At 41.9% G+C, this 18,312-nt stretch overlaps 1 protein-coding gene across 1 annotated transcript in view; it reads right to left on the bottom strand.

Annotated features, from left to right (window-relative positions):
- Window positions 1-1,832: 1,832 nt before the first annotated feature.
- The window catches only part of LOC120055212 (leucine-rich repeat-containing protein 7-like), a 48,088-nt gene continuing 31,608 nt past the window's right edge, over window positions 1,833-18,312 (bottom strand). Inside the window, exons 19-25 of the mRNA XM_039003133.1 lie at window positions 16,084-16,267; window positions 8,441-10,244; window positions 6,392-6,511; window positions 5,125-5,358; window positions 4,739-4,831; window positions 3,184-3,258; window positions 1,833-1,940 (exon numbers count right to left, since the gene is read on the bottom strand). Of these exons, the coding sequence (XP_038859061.1) occupies window positions 1,833-1,940; window positions 3,184-3,258; window positions 4,739-4,831; window positions 5,125-5,358; window positions 6,392-6,511; window positions 8,441-10,244; window positions 16,084-16,267 (2,618 nt within the window). The remainder of the gene's footprint in view (window positions 1,941-3,183; window positions 3,259-4,738; window positions 4,832-5,124; window positions 5,359-6,391; window positions 6,512-8,440; window positions 10,245-16,083; window positions 16,268-18,312) is intronic.

Here is an 18,312-nt window from a genome sequence, read left to right on the forward strand (position 1 = left end):
ATATTTAATTGTATTTTAAACACATACAAAAATGACTATTTTTATATTCATATATATAATATTTGTATAACACAAATTCACAATTACTGTAGAAATACATTTGATAGTACAGCTTTTCTTCAAGTCGTAAGATCTTCATCCATACTCTTTCATTGTCCTTATAAAATCTCGCAAATTGAACAAAGCTATATATTTGAGCAAAGGTATATCAATATATTCCGAATAATTACCTGAAAACATTTAGTAAAAATAATTATATTATCAAACTTTCTGTAACAATATCTTGAATATTTGAACTCATAATTGACTGCATACCGAAGTACCACTTACCAGCTTAGCTTGGCACAAATTCAACCAGGGTCCCTCCATAGGGTTATAGGTGCTTAGTTTTCTCAAGAATGTCACATTTGATGCTACATTTGACAAAAATGTTATGAAAAATTCAGGGCTCATCAGGGCTCATAAGGAATACGTTTTTGATTGGGATAAAATGGCACCAATTTTGACAATATAATAATCTCATCGGTTTGCAAAAAGAGAGAAATCTCTTTATAAGAGAGATCCTAAAATCTATTTCAAAACACAGAATGTATCCCAAAAACATATTCAAAGACCATGCTGTAACATCAGAGCTTAAAATGAACACCATCCAGAAATGTAGCAGGGTGAAATGCTTATTCTGGGCAGCGGCATTGTTGAAAAAAAACATCATAGTTCTCGCATTAATACTTTTCCAATGATGCGTACTCATAATAAACTGAGCTTGAAATGAAGTTCTAAAAAGTAATTGGTGTTCCACAGAGTGGTGCTGAAAAGCTAAGCAATATTACTCACACCACTTCAAATCAGTGCGAACAAAACCGCTCAAATGTTTTTTTATAGAAACACAGACAAACAGATGAGAAACGATGTTACAATTGTGCTTAAGTGCACAAACAATGGATTTTTCTGTACATGAATGTGGGGGTATGTATACATTACATACTCCTTGGCACAATTACGGGAAACCACATAATATAGCCAGCAGATGGCCCTCTAGGGTAGTCTTGTCATGTTTAAAAAAAGATTTTCAGAGGTGGGATAGAATATTGCTTCTACTTCAATTTTGCTCATGTGTGTAAACATATACATATACATTATTGAGCATTGAGCACCTACAAAAAATCTAGTTCACAGAATGCAGTGACTGGTTGGGTACAGAGATCAACATAGTTTTAAAACAATTAAATAAACCGATGGGAAAACCTATAATAAAAAATAAAAAACTGATTATAAGTTGGCCCTGTATTAAGGTTGGAGACAAGTGCGATTTCTTTCTTCTGTAACAAAAAAAATTATATTTTCAGTACCATTCCCCTCTCTACTGTTCATGTCTTTATTGTAAATGAAAATATTTACACAAGGCATATACAAAGTTGAGGCAGTGTTTATGGTGAATGTAATTCCTAAAGAGCTAGTGTGTTTTCATGCTCTGAGAGTAAAATGAGAAGCTACAATGAAAAAGGTACAAAATAAAAGGCAATATAAATAAGCAAAAAACTTCCAAATAAAAACAAAGATCAAATAAAAATAAATAACATGAAATTACTCCAACCTACAGCCTCGGGCTGAATGAGAAAAATGACTTTCATTCACATCAACTCAGAATATACATTTCCTGTTTACACAAAATTCATAGATAGGTTATAAGATATGTATCCTATAGTACATTTGGCACTAGTATTTGCCATTGGTCCAGCAATTGGCAAATGTCTCTGTTCATAGATAAAAATCGGTTGTACACATTTCCACAAACCGTTTGGGTGAGAAGCAATGGTGTTATAAAAAAATATTTAAATTGTGCTCTCCCTCAAGATTACCAAGTCCACAGGTTTCTGGAAATTCTTCAGAAGAGACACAGCAGTTTCATGTTCCATGTGTAAAAAACTATGTCCATTGCCCTGCAATGCAAAAATGAAGCAGAAGGTGAACAGAGTGAAGGGGGTGAGGAGGGGCAGGGCGGGGCAGCACGGAGAGGACTGGAAACAGTCCTAGCTCAGGAGATAGAAACACAACACTGTCAAGGAAAAGAGGAGAGGAAGAGCAGAGAGATGCACACAGGAAGAGAAGGCGGTCATGCTGTAAAGGAGAGAAGGAGGAGAGAAGCTGGTCTTTAGAGGTCTGTCCTTCAGCTAACACTTGTATCTGTGGAGAGAGTAGAGAAGTGCCTGCTTCTGCAGGCTACGGGTGGGTGAGGAGCAAGGGGCGAGGGGAAAGGGGCGAGGGCTTCTACTAGCACACATTTAAAGCGACACAGATATAACAGACATGCCAATAACTGTAGAGACTATTCCAATCCCATTAAGTTATATTGGCACAGAGAGCCTGACTTGTTCATGTAGGCTTCACTGTCATGGGTTTGGATTTATGACTGACAAATATAGCCTGAACAGTAGCTTCACATGGACCAGGAATCTGACAATCTACAGGGGTACAGTGCCCTCTCTGAACTATGGTAAACACTTACTTTGACAGCTTCATCCCTATGTACTGTATGTGTGATGGTGATTACCCTTTTAGACAGCCCTCTACCTAAGCTAAATACACCACCACATCATAGTGTGCAATTAGTTTCTTATCACATTGGGTAGAAGAACTCTGATGCTCATCCTAAAAGGTTTACTCCTGAAGTATTTACGAGAAGAGATTTGAGGATCTGATAATACTGAAATAGAGGAAGAGACCAGATTCAATCTTTGCTGCAAAGTTGGAAAGATGGAGAGGATAGTTGAGAAAAAATTGCAGAAAATGCTCCAGGGGTTTCAAGGTTATCAAAAAAGTTGAGATCATTACATTGCTGGTCGATACTATATATAAAACATCACATTAGGAATCCTATATATCAGTAAAGTTACTTACTTGTATGTTATCCACTTACATTTTTCAGTCTGTTTCTATGGGCCTTTATTAGGATACATACAGTATAAGCACTATTAGTCGAATACCTGACTGAGGGACAAGTAAAGCATGTTGGAAGTTTGACAGAGGTCAAAAAAGAGGACCATGCTCACTTGGTAGACACATGTACGTCCAGCACAAAATGCCACATGCAAAGCCTCTACTGGCAATGTGGCGGAAGGAGGATGCGCTCTCACAGACTCAGAGGACAATGATGATCGATGCAGTGATGAACAACATGGTTACCTTCAGTATTTTGTCCCCAGGCTGAAGCAGGTTGGAGGCCGGTCCATCAGGCTGTACCCTAGTAACAAAGATACCCTATAAGTCAAAAGTGATATGAGGTTAGGAACCACATGGTGAAGATTGTTTAGAATCTTTGCCTTTCAAACTGGGTGTTTGGCGCTTTTTTTTTGTGTTTCCTCGAACTCAAGTTCTGTGCATGATTTTGATGATGTCATTGTCAACATTAACTTTATAGGTTTAGCTGGACTGTATAAAGCAGACAACTACCGTAAGGATCTGTCACAAGATCAAAAATGGAAGTGTTGTCTGAGTGCGTTAAACTCAAGAACTACATGTACTTACATGGCATTTACATCTAACTTTAATGAAAAGATATCAACAGGACCAAAACAGATACGATAAAAATATATATATTTTTCCAGCTATTTACAAAGTTATGGACCCTGTGGGGGATGTTTTTTACATTTCATGTTTCCAAAAAATGTCTAATCAAGGCAGAGATTATAAATACACCAATCTTTGCATGCGTTTAAACCATATGAAGATGATCATAATACCATATGAAGATGATCATAATACCATATGAAGATGATCATAATACCATATGAAGATGCTTATTCAACACAGTTAAACAGTTAATCCTCACTTGAAGCCCGAATAACGTTACTAACATCTAATGACTCATGTATTACATCAGGGACTCCTTGAGGCATCACAGGAAAGCAGGCCCTCAGAAGATTCCCTCTGTAATCAGCATGCACCACCTTTCAGTGGGGTGCTAAGATGGGGGATGATATGCATACAAAATATACAACACATTCAATGGCTATAACAATGTGTACAAAATTGAATTTGAATTCTATTTCTATGGCTTACAATACTTTCCCCCTGCAAATATAATGTCAAGGAGAAGAAACTAGGGACTGGATTCGCGGAAGATCCACGTTATGCTCAATTGATATTTAAAGGCAATGTTCCCGCTACTGCATTCACGGTAAACGCTGCATATGTCATCTAAATCGGAAATTACCTTTACATTTTTACGTGGATCTTCCACGATACTTCTGCGATAAGGATTTAATCCAGCCCTAGGCTTTGATGTTTCAAAACGACAAGGGAAAAACAACAACAACATTTGAACTGATTTAGAATTTGTTTAAATGCAAAGCTATGGACATTTTTCTCACTGCATCCTTTCTTTGCTGTTACCATGGTAACAAGACAGTATTGAACGATTGGGCATTTGCCAACCTTACGTCTACATTACGATTCATTGCCACAAAAATGTGAGGTATTTTCTTGATTCTTGCTCATTATTGGCATATAATAAAAAGGTTCAAAGTTAACCAAGTCAACTGCAGCACTGCATAGCATACAGCATTGTAGTAGCACCTGTTACCATGGAAACTCTGAAGTGAGACATACAGTGCTGTGCAGTGGTTATTCAAACAGCTTAAGGAACAGACTACAGCAGAGAGAAATGGAACATGTTCCTATGGCACAGGCTGCACAGTATCAGACCCCCACAGAGAACATTTAGCTGCTTTAATCTTACCATGTCAGAAGGCTTGAAGGGGTTCCCTTGGCCACTGATTCCACCTGAGATGCTGAACCCTAAGCCTGGATTCTTCTCTATCCGCACACAGAACTGCCAAACGACACAAAAACTTCATATTGCCAAAAATATAAATTCGATATTGTATTACGATACAATTACGTGTTGCAAATCTCTCCTCTCTATATACCGGTAGCCAGAATATAGGCCTCTCAGAGATCTGTTGTCGACCAGATTGAGAGAGGGAAAGGAAGAGAGAGAGGAGAGTGAAAGGATGCCTAAGAGGAAGAGGGTGAGAGAGAAGTACAAAGAGACAAACACAGATGGAGGGACAAACACAGAGACAAACAAAGAGGTGGAAGTGGAGCGAGGGAGTGATGGCCAACCTGCTCCTGGAAGCCGTCCATGCTTTTCTGGCCTTTGGTCTGGATGAGACAGCGTGCGCTCTGGGGCCGGGGACTGGTGGTGGTGGCCATGGGCAGAGGAGACTGGTACTGTTGGATGGAGATCTTGTTGATGGCGCCCTCGTACTGCTGGTCCCGCACCGAGCGGTGTGGGGGTGTGGCCGATGCGGACGTCACTATCATTGTCTGTGATTGGTGGGGGTGGTGGCCGCCTGCCTGTGGGTAATTCAACCCGTTAGGCAAAGAGTCAGGAAGCTGCAAAGATGCAAACGTCACGTCTTACAAAATGGCGGATAACAGACAGATGAGGTGCAGCATGCTTCAGCCCCTTTCTCTGTTAGTTTGGTTTTCTTCAAGCCTGAATGACCATATAAAGGCTTTCCTGCAAACCCTATCATCCTACATGATACTCTTAGAAAAAAAGTACTATTTAGAACCTAAAAGGGTTCTTCGGCGGTCCCCATAGCAGAACCCTTTTTGGTTCCCTGTAGAACCCTTTCCACAGAGGGTTCTACATGGAACCCAAGGTAGTTCTACCTGAAACCAAAAAGGGTTCTAACTGGAACCAAAAAGGGTTCTCCTATGGGGACAGCCGAAGAACCCTTCTGGAACCCTTTTATCTAAGAGTGTACAAGTAATAAAACAGGATACACAACTCACAGTTTTCTCTGTGCATTAATATTTCATAGGAAGTCCCTGGTCTACCTTTTTCATTATTGTTGCACAGACACTGATGGCTAGAATGTGACCACAATGAAATGACAGCCAAACTAACTGAAAAACAGAGGTTGCCAGGGAGACCAAGCAAGAATGGAGCGCTGCTGGAATGATTCATGGTGCTTAGCAATTACTCCTGACATTTAACAACATTGACATAGCAATCACAGCTAAATAAAGGAGCCCATCTTAAAAGAACAGGTGGAGTAACCTTAAGAAGTACAACAGAGACAAGACAAGGGACCCTTTATGAAGCCTTATGTGGTTATACTGTATGTCCTTGTAATGTCACCTTTGTTTAAAACAATGGATGTGTGGGGGGTGTATTACGGTTTGACATTAAATGTACTGGTATGTCATAAATAAATACATGAATGAGCTACAAGCTCAATGTTTCAGTCAGCAAGCTGGGTGATAATGAGCACTATATCATCAGCATAGTTTAGGCTCAAATTAACAGTGACATTACACCACATATCTAACACTCCAAACAGGCCTCTCTCTGGGTCCTTTGTCAGTGTAAAGCACAAACCTTTTTCATTATATTTTCTGGGGGCACGTCTCTCCTGCCCAGTGAGTAGGGGGCCCACTGAGTGGTGGGAGAGACCACCTCCTGGCCGTTGTCTAATATATTGCTCTGTTGAGAAGGGGTCTGGAGAGAGAATAGGGTAAAGGAACAGGGTTCAGAGTATCATTTCGGCTATGGGGTTAACCTGCGTTTTCTGCCAAAATGACTACAGTTTTACCAGAGATAAAGATGAATTGATTTACTGTGTTAATTATAAGGTTATAATCGTTGATAATAATATGACTATTGACGGAGCACTGCAGCTAGTAAAGCAGTGGGTGTCCTTGGATCAATCATGACCTTAACTTCTTTATAATAGTAAGCGCAAAGTCCTATGCGTATGAATATATTAGTTGGGTTATTTGCCTGCTGTCATTTTTCCACATACAAAACGTTTTTGTTAAGAATAGATTGTAACAGGTTTAGAGATATTCTGAATGATGGGTTGGCTTTCAAAATGATATATTATCTAGGCACTAAAATACCTATACGAGAAAGATACAATCTCCGCTTTTTATTACAATGTGCTTGTCTATGTCCTGAAATGCATGGTGTCTATTCACTAGGCTCCATTGGATTGAGGCTACTGAGTGACACAGTAATACTTGTACAGAGGACGGCTGTAACCCATAGAGCAGAGCAGACACCGTAGCTGACACATATATTGCAGACATGCAACACACTGCAGACATTTTAAGATTTCAGACAACAGATAAAAGACAGCACTTGGCTTGAAGTTGAAATGGGAGGGATTGCCATGTCTGTCATTTTTTGGCTTGTTTCACACCAACACAGTTGGTGTCATTTGGCTGAGAAATGGTATAATACTCGGCTTCACTATGGATTCTATACTGATACTGTAATACATGAGGCTTAGCCCATCACATGTCATGGTGTATCTGTAGACTAGTTTTTGTTTGATGTTGAAATATGGACTATAATAAAAAATATATACGGCCATAGCATTTCAATATTTAAGGCAAGTGATAACAAATATTCACATTCTCCATTGGCAATTGTAGGTATTGGTAATATTGTGCTTCTTATGATAAATGTTGTTTTTAAGCTTTTGTCCTTACAAAACAGTACAAATGCAGTACACACTCTATCACATGAATGTTAAAGGGTTCAACTGCACTGAGGCTGTTTCTGTGTCTTCTGGTTCATACTCACATTGGGTAGAGGTAGCCACTGTGTTGTTTGGTTTTCATGCTTATTCGTGTTATTGTAAAAGTTTATTGTCATGCTTCTGCCGGCATGCGGTGCGGCATAGCCTCCAGAGTACAGCATGCCGAAGTTTACTGTGTTGTGCTTAAGGACAGCGCTCTGATTGGAGGGAAACAACCGCGTGACATGAGTAAATGGGTGAGCCACTGGGTAAACGGGATTGCACCAACACACATTGCGTAGCTGCAACAGATAAAGTGAGCTTGACAAACAGAACAACAACAGTACAGAGTTACTACAGTACCAGAACAAACACATTAAAAACACACTCATGGATACAGTACGATTACGTATACCATACAAGCAACAGTATGTACTTTTCTTTAAGAGATGTATAGCACTGAAGTACTTGCCTATATTATCAAGGGCCGATTTCCCGGACCCAGATTAAGCCTAGTCCTGGAGAGCTTTTTAGTTTAGAACTAGACTTAATCAGTGTTAGGGAAACTCATCCAAATTGTTGTAGTACAGACAGATATACTTGTCTTGTTAAAGTATGATATCATACTAACAGTAATAGTAGAATGAAAATAGAAGAGAAAGGAGGTAGAGAGGAAAACCTACCATGTTTGTGCTTCTTATCACAATCAACATAAGTGATTAACATACATATAGAGAAACATCAAGTGGGTCTGGTGCCACAACTGGCGCACATTACTAAGCAGTGGACTGAACACGTTAATTAATACTGACAGTCATGCAGTCATGTGGTGTGTCAACAGAAGCTCCCATATAGATGTTTTGTGAGCATGTAATAAACTGTGTTTAAGAAGTTGTCAGACTTACCCGGTCTAATCGTTTGGCCTCTATATGTCTAAGCAGCTGTTGCCTCCAGTCTACTGGCATCTTAGAGGACATATCATCAGGCTTATGCTGCAGCTGCATGGTGCGCATTTTCATCTCATCAGGGCTCTTTATATTCTCAGTACACGTGCTCAGATTATAATCTGGGGGCATCTTCTCCAACAGTGCAGCCATTGTGGGTCTGGCAGACACAGGCCTGGCCTGGGACGCCCCAAACGTCTCTGTGCTGTAACTCCTGGCCGACAGGGGGCGTCGCTGCGTCAGGCTCTTTGTAGGGTAGCCCAAGATAGGCTTCTTGGGCTCCTGGTAGGAGGAGTAGTCTTCCTCGTACCTGCCATTCCTCTTGTTGTACTGTTGGTCCTGCTGGGCCATGCTGGGACTGTTCTGTTGCTCCAGAATGCCTTTGAAGTGCTGCCGGCCGTAGTGGTCCGACATCTGCTGCATCTCCTGGGCCTCCTGAACCCTGCGGAACAGAGCCAGCTCTGTGGAGCTGACCAGTGAGTCAGCCCGCCTCAGGAACCCAGGCCGGGAGCGCTGACTAGGGATGGGGAAGGGTTGCTGCTGCTGGGACGGCTGGTTCTCCTCGTTGACTGAGGGCTGAGAGTAGGAGAACATCTGGTCCATGGGAGGGTAACCCCGGTAGCCCCTGGGGCTCACCAGCTCTTTGGGCAGGGTCTTCCCCGGCTGGTTGACATACTCAGGGGTGTTGGGGAAGGGCGGAGGGGCCCTCCTCTCCTGCTGCTGATTCCTCATATCCATAGCCCCCTGAGGGTTGAAGCTCTGGTCGAAGTGGTAGACCTTCTTGGGGATGGCAGGCTTCTGCTGCTGGCTATTTGTGCCGTAGGCGTCATCATCGTCCAGCATGGGGGCAGACTGGCTGCGGGACATGCTCTGCTCCATGGGGGCCGGCATGTCTGGACGGTCAACACTCCCATGGTTCTCTATGCTGGAGCTGTAGCTGTCCACGGGGATGCTGTACACCTTGTAGGAGCCCATGTCTATTTCGTCAATGCTCTGGGACTTCTTGAACTTAGCCTTCACCTCCTTCATCATGGGAGAGAGGCGCTCAGAGCTCTTGCTCATCACCATGGCCCCAGAGCTTGGTCTAATGGGCTTGGATTGGACATGTTGGTACATGCTGGATATGTTGGCCTGCTGGTTGCTGCGCCCCTGACCCTGCCCCGAGTTCCTGGAGTCTAGGTAACCCCATGTCCCTGTAGAGGGGAACGTGCCCGGCAGCTCCCCATGATGCATCTCCTGCTCAAAGTCCTTGCGGTCAGGGTTGGGGCTGTTGCCTGGGGAGCTCAGTTTTGAGGGGAAAGCTGTGCGGTCCTCGAAGGGGCTGGGCGTTCGCGTCCAGTTCTGCCATGGGTTGGGAGGGGGAGGCTGAGGCACTTCATTTTCAGGCGTGGTGCGGACATTATGAAATTGGTGGGAGGGGTGTGGGTGTTGGTGAGGGGCCTCCTGCAGCTCCAGGGGGACGCCCACGATGCGCTCCTGCCTCATGAGGGGCCGGCGGCCCCCGTGGGAGGTGGAGGAGCTGCGGGACTTGGAGCCCAGCATGGGGTTACCACTGCTGCTACTACTGGGGGTCTTCAGAGGAGCCTCCTCAGACACGAAGCCTGTGTTGTCGTAGTGGGAGGTATCGTTCCACTGGTCAAAGGTGTCACTGAGGGGGCGTCGCTCACTGCGCTGCTGCAGTGTGCTGGAGGGAGGGGTCTCTCTGGGGTCTCTCTGACTCAGTAGCGGCTTGGTTTCGATGGGCTTGGGGAACTGCTGGACCAGCCTGCAGAAAGAGCGTAAGCACAGGTATGACAGCGTATAATTTCATTAAGATGTACACACCAATCAAAAGTTTGGACACACATACTCACTCAAGGGTTTTTCTTTATTTTTACTATTTTCTACATTGCACTACTACTATGAAATAACATATATCATACAGTAACCAAAAAAAGTGTTAAACAAATCAAAATATATTTTAGATTTTAGATTCTTCAAAGTAGCCACCCTTTGCCTTGATGACAGCTTTGCACACTCTTGGCATTCTCTCAACCAACTTTATGAGGAATGCTTTTCCAACAGTCTTGAAGGAGTTCCCACACATGCTGAGCACTTGTTGGCTGCTTTTCCTTCACTCTGCGGTTCAACTCATCCAAAACCATCTCAATTGGGTTGAGGTTGGGTGATTGTGGAGGCCTGGTCATCTGATGCAGCACTCCATCACTCTCCTTCTGTCACGTTGGCATAAATGGTCGGGAGACAGGCGCAGGAATGCGTAATAGGGTTTTTTATTTTACTCCAATTTACGGCGTGCCGTGTAAAGGCACGGGGACGAAGCCCAAACAAACACTATACAAAACACAGAGTTGAAACCCAAATAAAAGAGCGAGGAGTACCTTGAATAAATAACACAAGCGCACAATGATATTATGAGACCCGTAATCACCTGCACAATCCACAATGGCACGAAAGACAAAACACACAGCACAGGTACTCACACGCACCAACAGACATTGTAATAATAATCGACAGGACAATGGTAAACCAAGGACACACTCATACAATTACTACAGTTTTTCTCAGTCGCTTTGGTGCATTTTTTAGATCAAAAGTGCAATTCTTGATACTACTTGTACAAATTCCAAATCATCTAGTCATTTGTGCACATCATTAAAGCAATTTCTTATTCCTTTGAACAAATTGCAATTGATAATGTACAAGTGTCAGCTTTTTTCCACAATTGCTCATGTCATGTTGATCAAAATATAGTAGATGGTTCTCTGTTGAATAGTCTTACCCCTCAAAACATCTAGGCATTAGTACCTTGCATAAGCCATTACATGCAAAATTGTTGAACTATTTGTCATAAACTGTCAAGCATAGTTTTACACATTTCTATTAGACCTTTTGTACAAAAACGTGAATTGATGAATCGTGCAGGTGAAATTGACCCTCACTCATGAAGGAATGTAAAGTGTTAGTTCAACCAACAATCAACCAGTTGTCTAAATTGCTCAAAGGTGCATCTCATGAAGAATCAATTGGCAAGCATATATAGACAGACCACAACACAGAGTTGCAATTTTCCACTAATGGATGGACCAGGAAACGAACAGGGTCAACAGCCAAGAGGAGGAGGAAGAGGAGCAAGGATGCGTGGTGGAAAGCAAAACAGAGGAAGAGGCAGAAGAGGACATAGGCGCATATCTGATGACATAAGGGCCACTATTGTAGACCATGTTGTCAATCATGGCCTTACACTGGCTGAGGCGGGTCGAAGGGTGCAGCCGAATATTGGGAGATCAACCGTGTCCTCAATAGTTCAAACGTTTCGAAGAGAGAACAGGTATGTCCACCAATGTACAGTGCACTGTTACTGTATATAAGCAGTATACTGAATACTTCCTACAATGCTTCATATTACAGTAGTCCACTTGTATTTCACAGCATACAGAAATATACTCTATACAGATACATACTGCACCTTACATGCACCCACCTGTATGTTTTACAGTAAAATGTGTGTTCGCATAGTTTTTGTCTATGTGAAAGTGTGCGATGCATCACTGCATTTTTCCCCACATAGGACTGCAAGATTACCTCAAACCGGTGGCAGAGGACGCCTTTTCACACCTCAACAGGAGGAGGCTATTTGCACCATGGTCTGAGCAAATAATGCCATGAGACTCAGGGAAATACAGAGGACCATTATAGAAGACAACGATGTCTTTGAAAACATCCATACGGTTAGCATCGCAACCATCGACAGGGTGCTGCATAGAAACCAGATGAGTATGAAACAGCTGTACCGTGTACCATTCCAAAGGAATGAGGACAGAGTTAAGGAGCTACGGTACCAGTATGTACAGGTAAAACATATATCTATGTAACTACTTTACAGCAACATTTTATAGTGATACATAGTACAGTAAGCATAAACTGCACACATTTCCATTGCTGTGGAAGGAACATGCAATATATGTACATTTTATGTCACTCTTCCTTACCAAAACAAATTCAACTGTGTGTTCTGGGATATAGCGTATAATGGAGTTGGGATCAAGTGAACCCTCTCACAACTTTGTATACGTGGATGAGGCTGGCTTCAACCTGACCAAATGCAGAAGGCGGGGTCGGAATATCATCGGTCACAGAGCTACTGTGGATTTGCCAGGCCAACGGGGAGGAAATATCAGCATGTGTGCTGCTATTTCGGAGCATGGTGTCCTAACCCATATCCCCCTTATAGGGCCATACAACACCCAGCATCTACTCAACTTTTTAGAGACTCTCTACAGGGCTCTCATCCCTGATGATGAGAGGGGTCTGTTTAGAGAGGATTTGCCAAAGTATGTGGTCATTTGTGATAATGTGAGTTTCCATCGATCAAACATCATAAGGCAATGGTTTGTGACCCACCCGAGGATGCTCATAGAATTCCTCCCACCTTATTCACCATTCCTTAACCCAATTGAGGAGTTCTTTTCAGCATGGAGGTGGAAGGTGTACGATCGTCAGCCACACACACAGATGACCCTGCTGGCTGCAATGGATGCAGCATGTGAGGACATCACAGTAGACGCCTGCAGAGGATGGATAAGGCATTCCAAAAGATTCTTTCCACGTTGCATTGGAAGGGAAAATATCCGGTGTGATGTGGATGAGAATATGTGGGCCGACAGACAGGAACGTCTGGATGTGTAGAGACAGCACAACAGTGCTGCGGGCAAAGTTGTGCCTTAGGGGTGGTTTCCTGTGTTTCTTTCTAATTTAGTTTTTTTTCCTTTGTGCCCCTTGGGTTGTCCAGTCTCTTTCAATCAATAACCCACATACAGTAACATGTAAATAGTACTGTTGAAATTGATATATGCCATAGAAGTGCAGTCTTGTGCATTTTCAATACAGTAACTGTCATCCAAACTGTAGCCTAAGTTTACATCAGGTAATACTGTCAAAGTACACAGTTACATTGACAACATGCCTAAACATTTTGACGACCTTGTTCGTGAACAATGACTCAATGACTTATCATTCTGATGACACTGACATGATCATTGGCATGAATATTTACTTTTGAGAGATGTACTAAGGATTTTTAGTGACTGACTAGCTTTAGAAACATATCTATTGAATATTGCAGTTTGTACAAATTGTTCTGAGAAATGCACTTATTATTTTGCACATGTTAGGGATGATGTGAAAAATGCACCAAAGCGACTGAGTAATCACTGGGAATAGGGGCCAGGTGTGCGTAATAAAAGTTCCAGAGGGATCCGTGACACCTTCTTGGTCAAATAGCCCTGGAGGTGTGTTTTGGGTCATTGTCCTGTTGAAAAACAAATTATAGTCCCACTACGCGCAAACCAGATGGGATGGCATATTGCTTCAGAATGCTGTGGTAGCCATGCTGGTTAAGTGTGCCTTGAATTCTAAATAAATCACTGACAGTGTCGCGAGCAAAGCACCCCCACACCACCACACCTTCTCCTCCATGCTTCATGGTGGGAACCACACATGCAGAGATCATCCGTTCATCTACTCTGTGTCTCACAAAGACACGGCGGTTGGAACCAAAAATATAAAATTTAGACTCATCAGACCAAAAGATTCTTGGCCCAAGCAAGTCTCTTCTTCTTATTGGTGTCCTTTAGTAGTGGTTTCTTTGCAACAATCGACCATGAAGGCCTGATTCACGCAGTCTCCTCTGAACAATTGATGTTGAGATGTGTCTGTTACTTGAACTCTGTGAAGCATTTATTTGGGCTGCAATCTGAGATGCAGTTAACTCTAATGAACTTATCCTCTGCAGCAGAGGTAACTCTGGGTCTTCCTTTCCTGTGGCGGTCCTCATGAGAGCCAGTTTCATCATAGCGCTTGATGGTTTTTGCGACTGCACTTGAAGAAACTTTCAAAGTTCTCGAAAGTTTCGGAATTAAAGTAATGATGGACTGTCATTTCTCTTTTCTTATTTGAGCTGTTCTTGCCATAATATGGACTTGGTATTTTACCAAATAGGGCTATCTTCTGTATACCACCTCTACCTTGTCACAACACAACTGATTGTCTCAAATGCATTAAAAAGGAAATGCATTAAAACCTGTTAATTTAAATGCATTCCAGGTGACTATCTCATGAAGCTGGTTGAGAGAATGTCAAGAGTGTGCAAAGCTGTCATCAAGGCAAAGGGTGGCTACTTTGAAGAATCTCAAATATAAAAAATATTTTGATTTGTTTAAAAAAAAATTGGTTACTACATGATTCCATATGTGTTATTTCATCGTTTTGATGTCTTCACTATTATTCTACAATGTAGAAAATAGTAAAAATAAAGAAAACCCTAGGAATGAGTAGGTGTGCCCATACTTTGACTGGTACTTAGAATCCATAGAATAGAGGGTAACATTCATAATCGACCTGAAAATATGCTTTGAAATACAGATGTCTTCCTTGACTTGGAGTTTTGATAGGTCAAATCAAAGGCTGCATTAAAATAGTAAGGTACTGTTTATTTTAAAGTAATGTTTGTCTCAAGCTATACTGCTGACATTTGAAAGGGAATATTTTTTGAAATATTTTATCAAAGGAAAATATGTCCAGATTTGAGCTGGACTGTTTTCCATAGAGGTCTGAAAGTAACAGTAGGAATATCAAACAAGTCAACGTGAATTTTATCCACAGATGAAAAAAGGATTTTTCACTGAGAGCTCCATCTGTAACCAGGATTCAGTCAGAAGAAATGTAGTGTTTCAGTTGCATTTCAATGAAGATGAGAGTGGATAGAGAGCCCAACCCCTGACCTTGGTCTGAGAGAGAGAGAGAGAGAGAGATAGAGAGAGAGAGCTAGAGAGAGATAGAGAGAGCTAGAGAGAGAGAGAGAGAGAGAGAGAGAGAGAGAGAGAGAGAGAGAGAGAGAGAGAGAGAGAGAGAGAGAGAGAGAGAGAGAGAGAGCTAGAGAGAGAGAGAGAGAGCTAGAGAGAGATAGAGAGAGAGAGAGAGAGAGAGAGCTAGAGAGAGAGAGAGAGCTAGAGAGAGCTAGAGAGAGAGAGAGAGAGAGAGAGAGAGAGAGCTAGAGAGAGAGAGAGAGAGAGAGAGAGAGAGAGAGAGAGAGAGAGAGAGAGAGAGAGAGAGCGAGAGCGAGAGCTAGAGAGAGAGAGAGAGGTGTGCTGTGCTGCGCTCTGTCAGTCTTATGGAGATGTATGTTAATGAGAGATTTAAAAGAGCCTTGTTGCACCACTCTCTCCCCTCACACAGCCTCTTGACAGCTGGAGTTCCAACCCTTGTTCACCCAGGTGCTCTACACAACATCCCTGTCTCAAGAAACAGACAGCTGGAATCGATGCCTGCTAAATGACATATTTACACAGTATAGAACAGTACTGGAAGTGACCCAGCTAGCAAGCACTTATCAGACCACAGGTGGCTGAGGCAGCACACCATGGTAGGCAAACTGACATCAGACCATGGTCGGCAAACAGACGATATGGGGCTATGCTGAGCCTCTGATTTTGCCGATGGAAGACCGATCATAGGTCACCGTAAGCTTGCTATCAGGCGTGTGTCTGTAGCTGGCCACTGGTTCTGTGTGAGGACTGTGGGTTGAAAGCCGGTGAGCCACTACCCACCTGTTGGTCCAGTGTTGTTGAGGCACTCCTCCATCCTTCCCAGCAGCCTGCAGGGCGGCCACGTTGCCCGGGGGGTTAGAGGAGCCAGAAGAACCCTGGGATGGAGAGTAGTCCGAGTAGGTGGCCGACGAGCCACTGTTGTTCAGGCAATGCATCTTATCCAGATCTGATTCATCTGTAGACTCTGACAGGGAAGGGCAAGAGAAAAGCATTGACATGTCTCTGATGTCATCTACCTGAAAAATGAATTTGAATAGGGGCTTAAGGAGTTATGTTATTTTCAAAAGGTCACTGCTCATGTTTCTACTTGAAATGTGGGTTAAAGCTGGGTCTCCAGGGGAGCAAAAGCTATTGGAGAGAATTGGATGCTGTTCTCCTCAATCCAACAGTGACTCGTTATGTAATGGATTGCAATAAACATGGGCGATTCCACGCCAAATATTTTTGGTATCTCGGATAGTTCTGGCAATTCTCACATAGGTACTTCATTGGGAGAAAGGATGTTTAACATGCTTTTTACATTTGTATCAAAAACCTTTTTTTGTATAATGAGTAACATTGACATTTTATGCCCTTTATAGACCTATACATGCCTTCTGTAAGACCATATGATCTGTGAACCATATATGATACAGACAACATCTTGGTGTCATTATACTCCTTATAGTGGTCTCTCTAATATGTAGTATATCTTTATGCTGAAATACACATTTTGATGTGTATTTATTCAATGCGATAAATAGTAATATTAGTATTTCTAAACGACCCTTTTTGATTAAGCTTATTTTTTGACATATTGTTTGTAAACATCTCTAATTTACAGAGTGTGGTCTCTGGTACTTTTAATGATATGACCCATTTTATATATAGAAATTGACGTTATAGGTCAGTAACCAATCACAGCCCTCCTTTAGGATTGCACATTCAGCAAGACACCAGCAGAGGGAGTTTGCATTTAATCTATTTTCCCATTCACGGTGTTGGTGGTGCTCATAAAATGTATCAAACCTTCAGAATTAGCAGAGAGACCACTCTAGAAATGTGATGACCTTGTAGAGTATATTGTCCCGAACAATCTGTCTTAAAATGAACACAATCTAAAAGGGTCGTTTTGAGGAATAAATATTTTTAATGTTGAATAAATGAATGTGAATATTTGTATTTCAGAATATAGACATACTACATATTAGAGAGACCACTATAAGGAGTATAATGACACCAAGATGTTGTCTGTATCATATACGGTTCACAGATCATATGGTCTTACAGGAGGCATCTATAAAGGGCATAAAATGGCCAATTTCATCATGATTTTCAAAAAAATCATTTGTGATACAAATGTAAAAAGCATTTCAAACATCCTTCCTCCCAATTGCCAGAACAATCTGAGATACCAAAAATATTATTCCCGCTCCCGCTGGCGTGGAATCGCCCTTATTCTTTATACCGTACCTAATTAGAATACAAAACTCCCCAAGGACATTATATAATAATTGTGCATTGTAGGACTATGCTTTGTAATCTCACATGAGGAAACAACCATGCAATTAGAAATAACAATAGCAAACACAGGGATTTTCACTGTAGAGTTTAGAAAGCTTGAGGCTTTTTCATGTCAGAACAGGATAAGAGCGGAGAGTGAGTGTATTTACTGATAGGGGTCAGCCTCCCACCGATTGAGATATCAGCCCAAATGGCCTGCAGCAACTAGTCAATCAGCTTACTCTCTGGTTTATCAGTTTGAAAGTATGGCCCAAGATATACAGTACCAGTCAAAAGTTTGGACACACCTACTCATTCAAGCGTTTTTCTTTATTTTTACTATTTTCTACATTGTAGAATAATAGTGAAAACATCAAAACTATGAAATAACACATATGGAATCATGTAGTAACCAAAAAAGTGTTAAACAAATCAAATATATTTTTATATTTGAGATTCTTCAAAGTAGCCACCCTTTGCCTTGATGACAGCTTTGAAAACTCTTGACATTCTCTCAACCAGCTTCATGAGATAGTCACCTGGAATGCATTTCAATTAACAGGTGTGCCTTGATAAAATGTAATGTAGAAAATAGTAAAAATAAAGAAAAACCATTGAATAAGTAGGTCCAAATGTAACGTCTCTCGTCGGAAGGCATGGACCAAAGCGCAGCGTGGTAAGTGTTCATGATATTTTATTTCACAAAAACACAAAATAACAAAGTGAAAAACCAAAACAGTTCTGTCA

The sequence above is a fragment of the Salvelinus namaycush genome, chromosome 10 (assembly GCF_016432855.1).
Source record: "Salvelinus namaycush isolate Seneca chromosome 10, SaNama_1.0, whole genome shotgun sequence".
Taxonomy (NCBI): domain Eukaryota; kingdom Metazoa; phylum Chordata; class Actinopteri; order Salmoniformes; family Salmonidae; genus Salvelinus; species Salvelinus namaycush.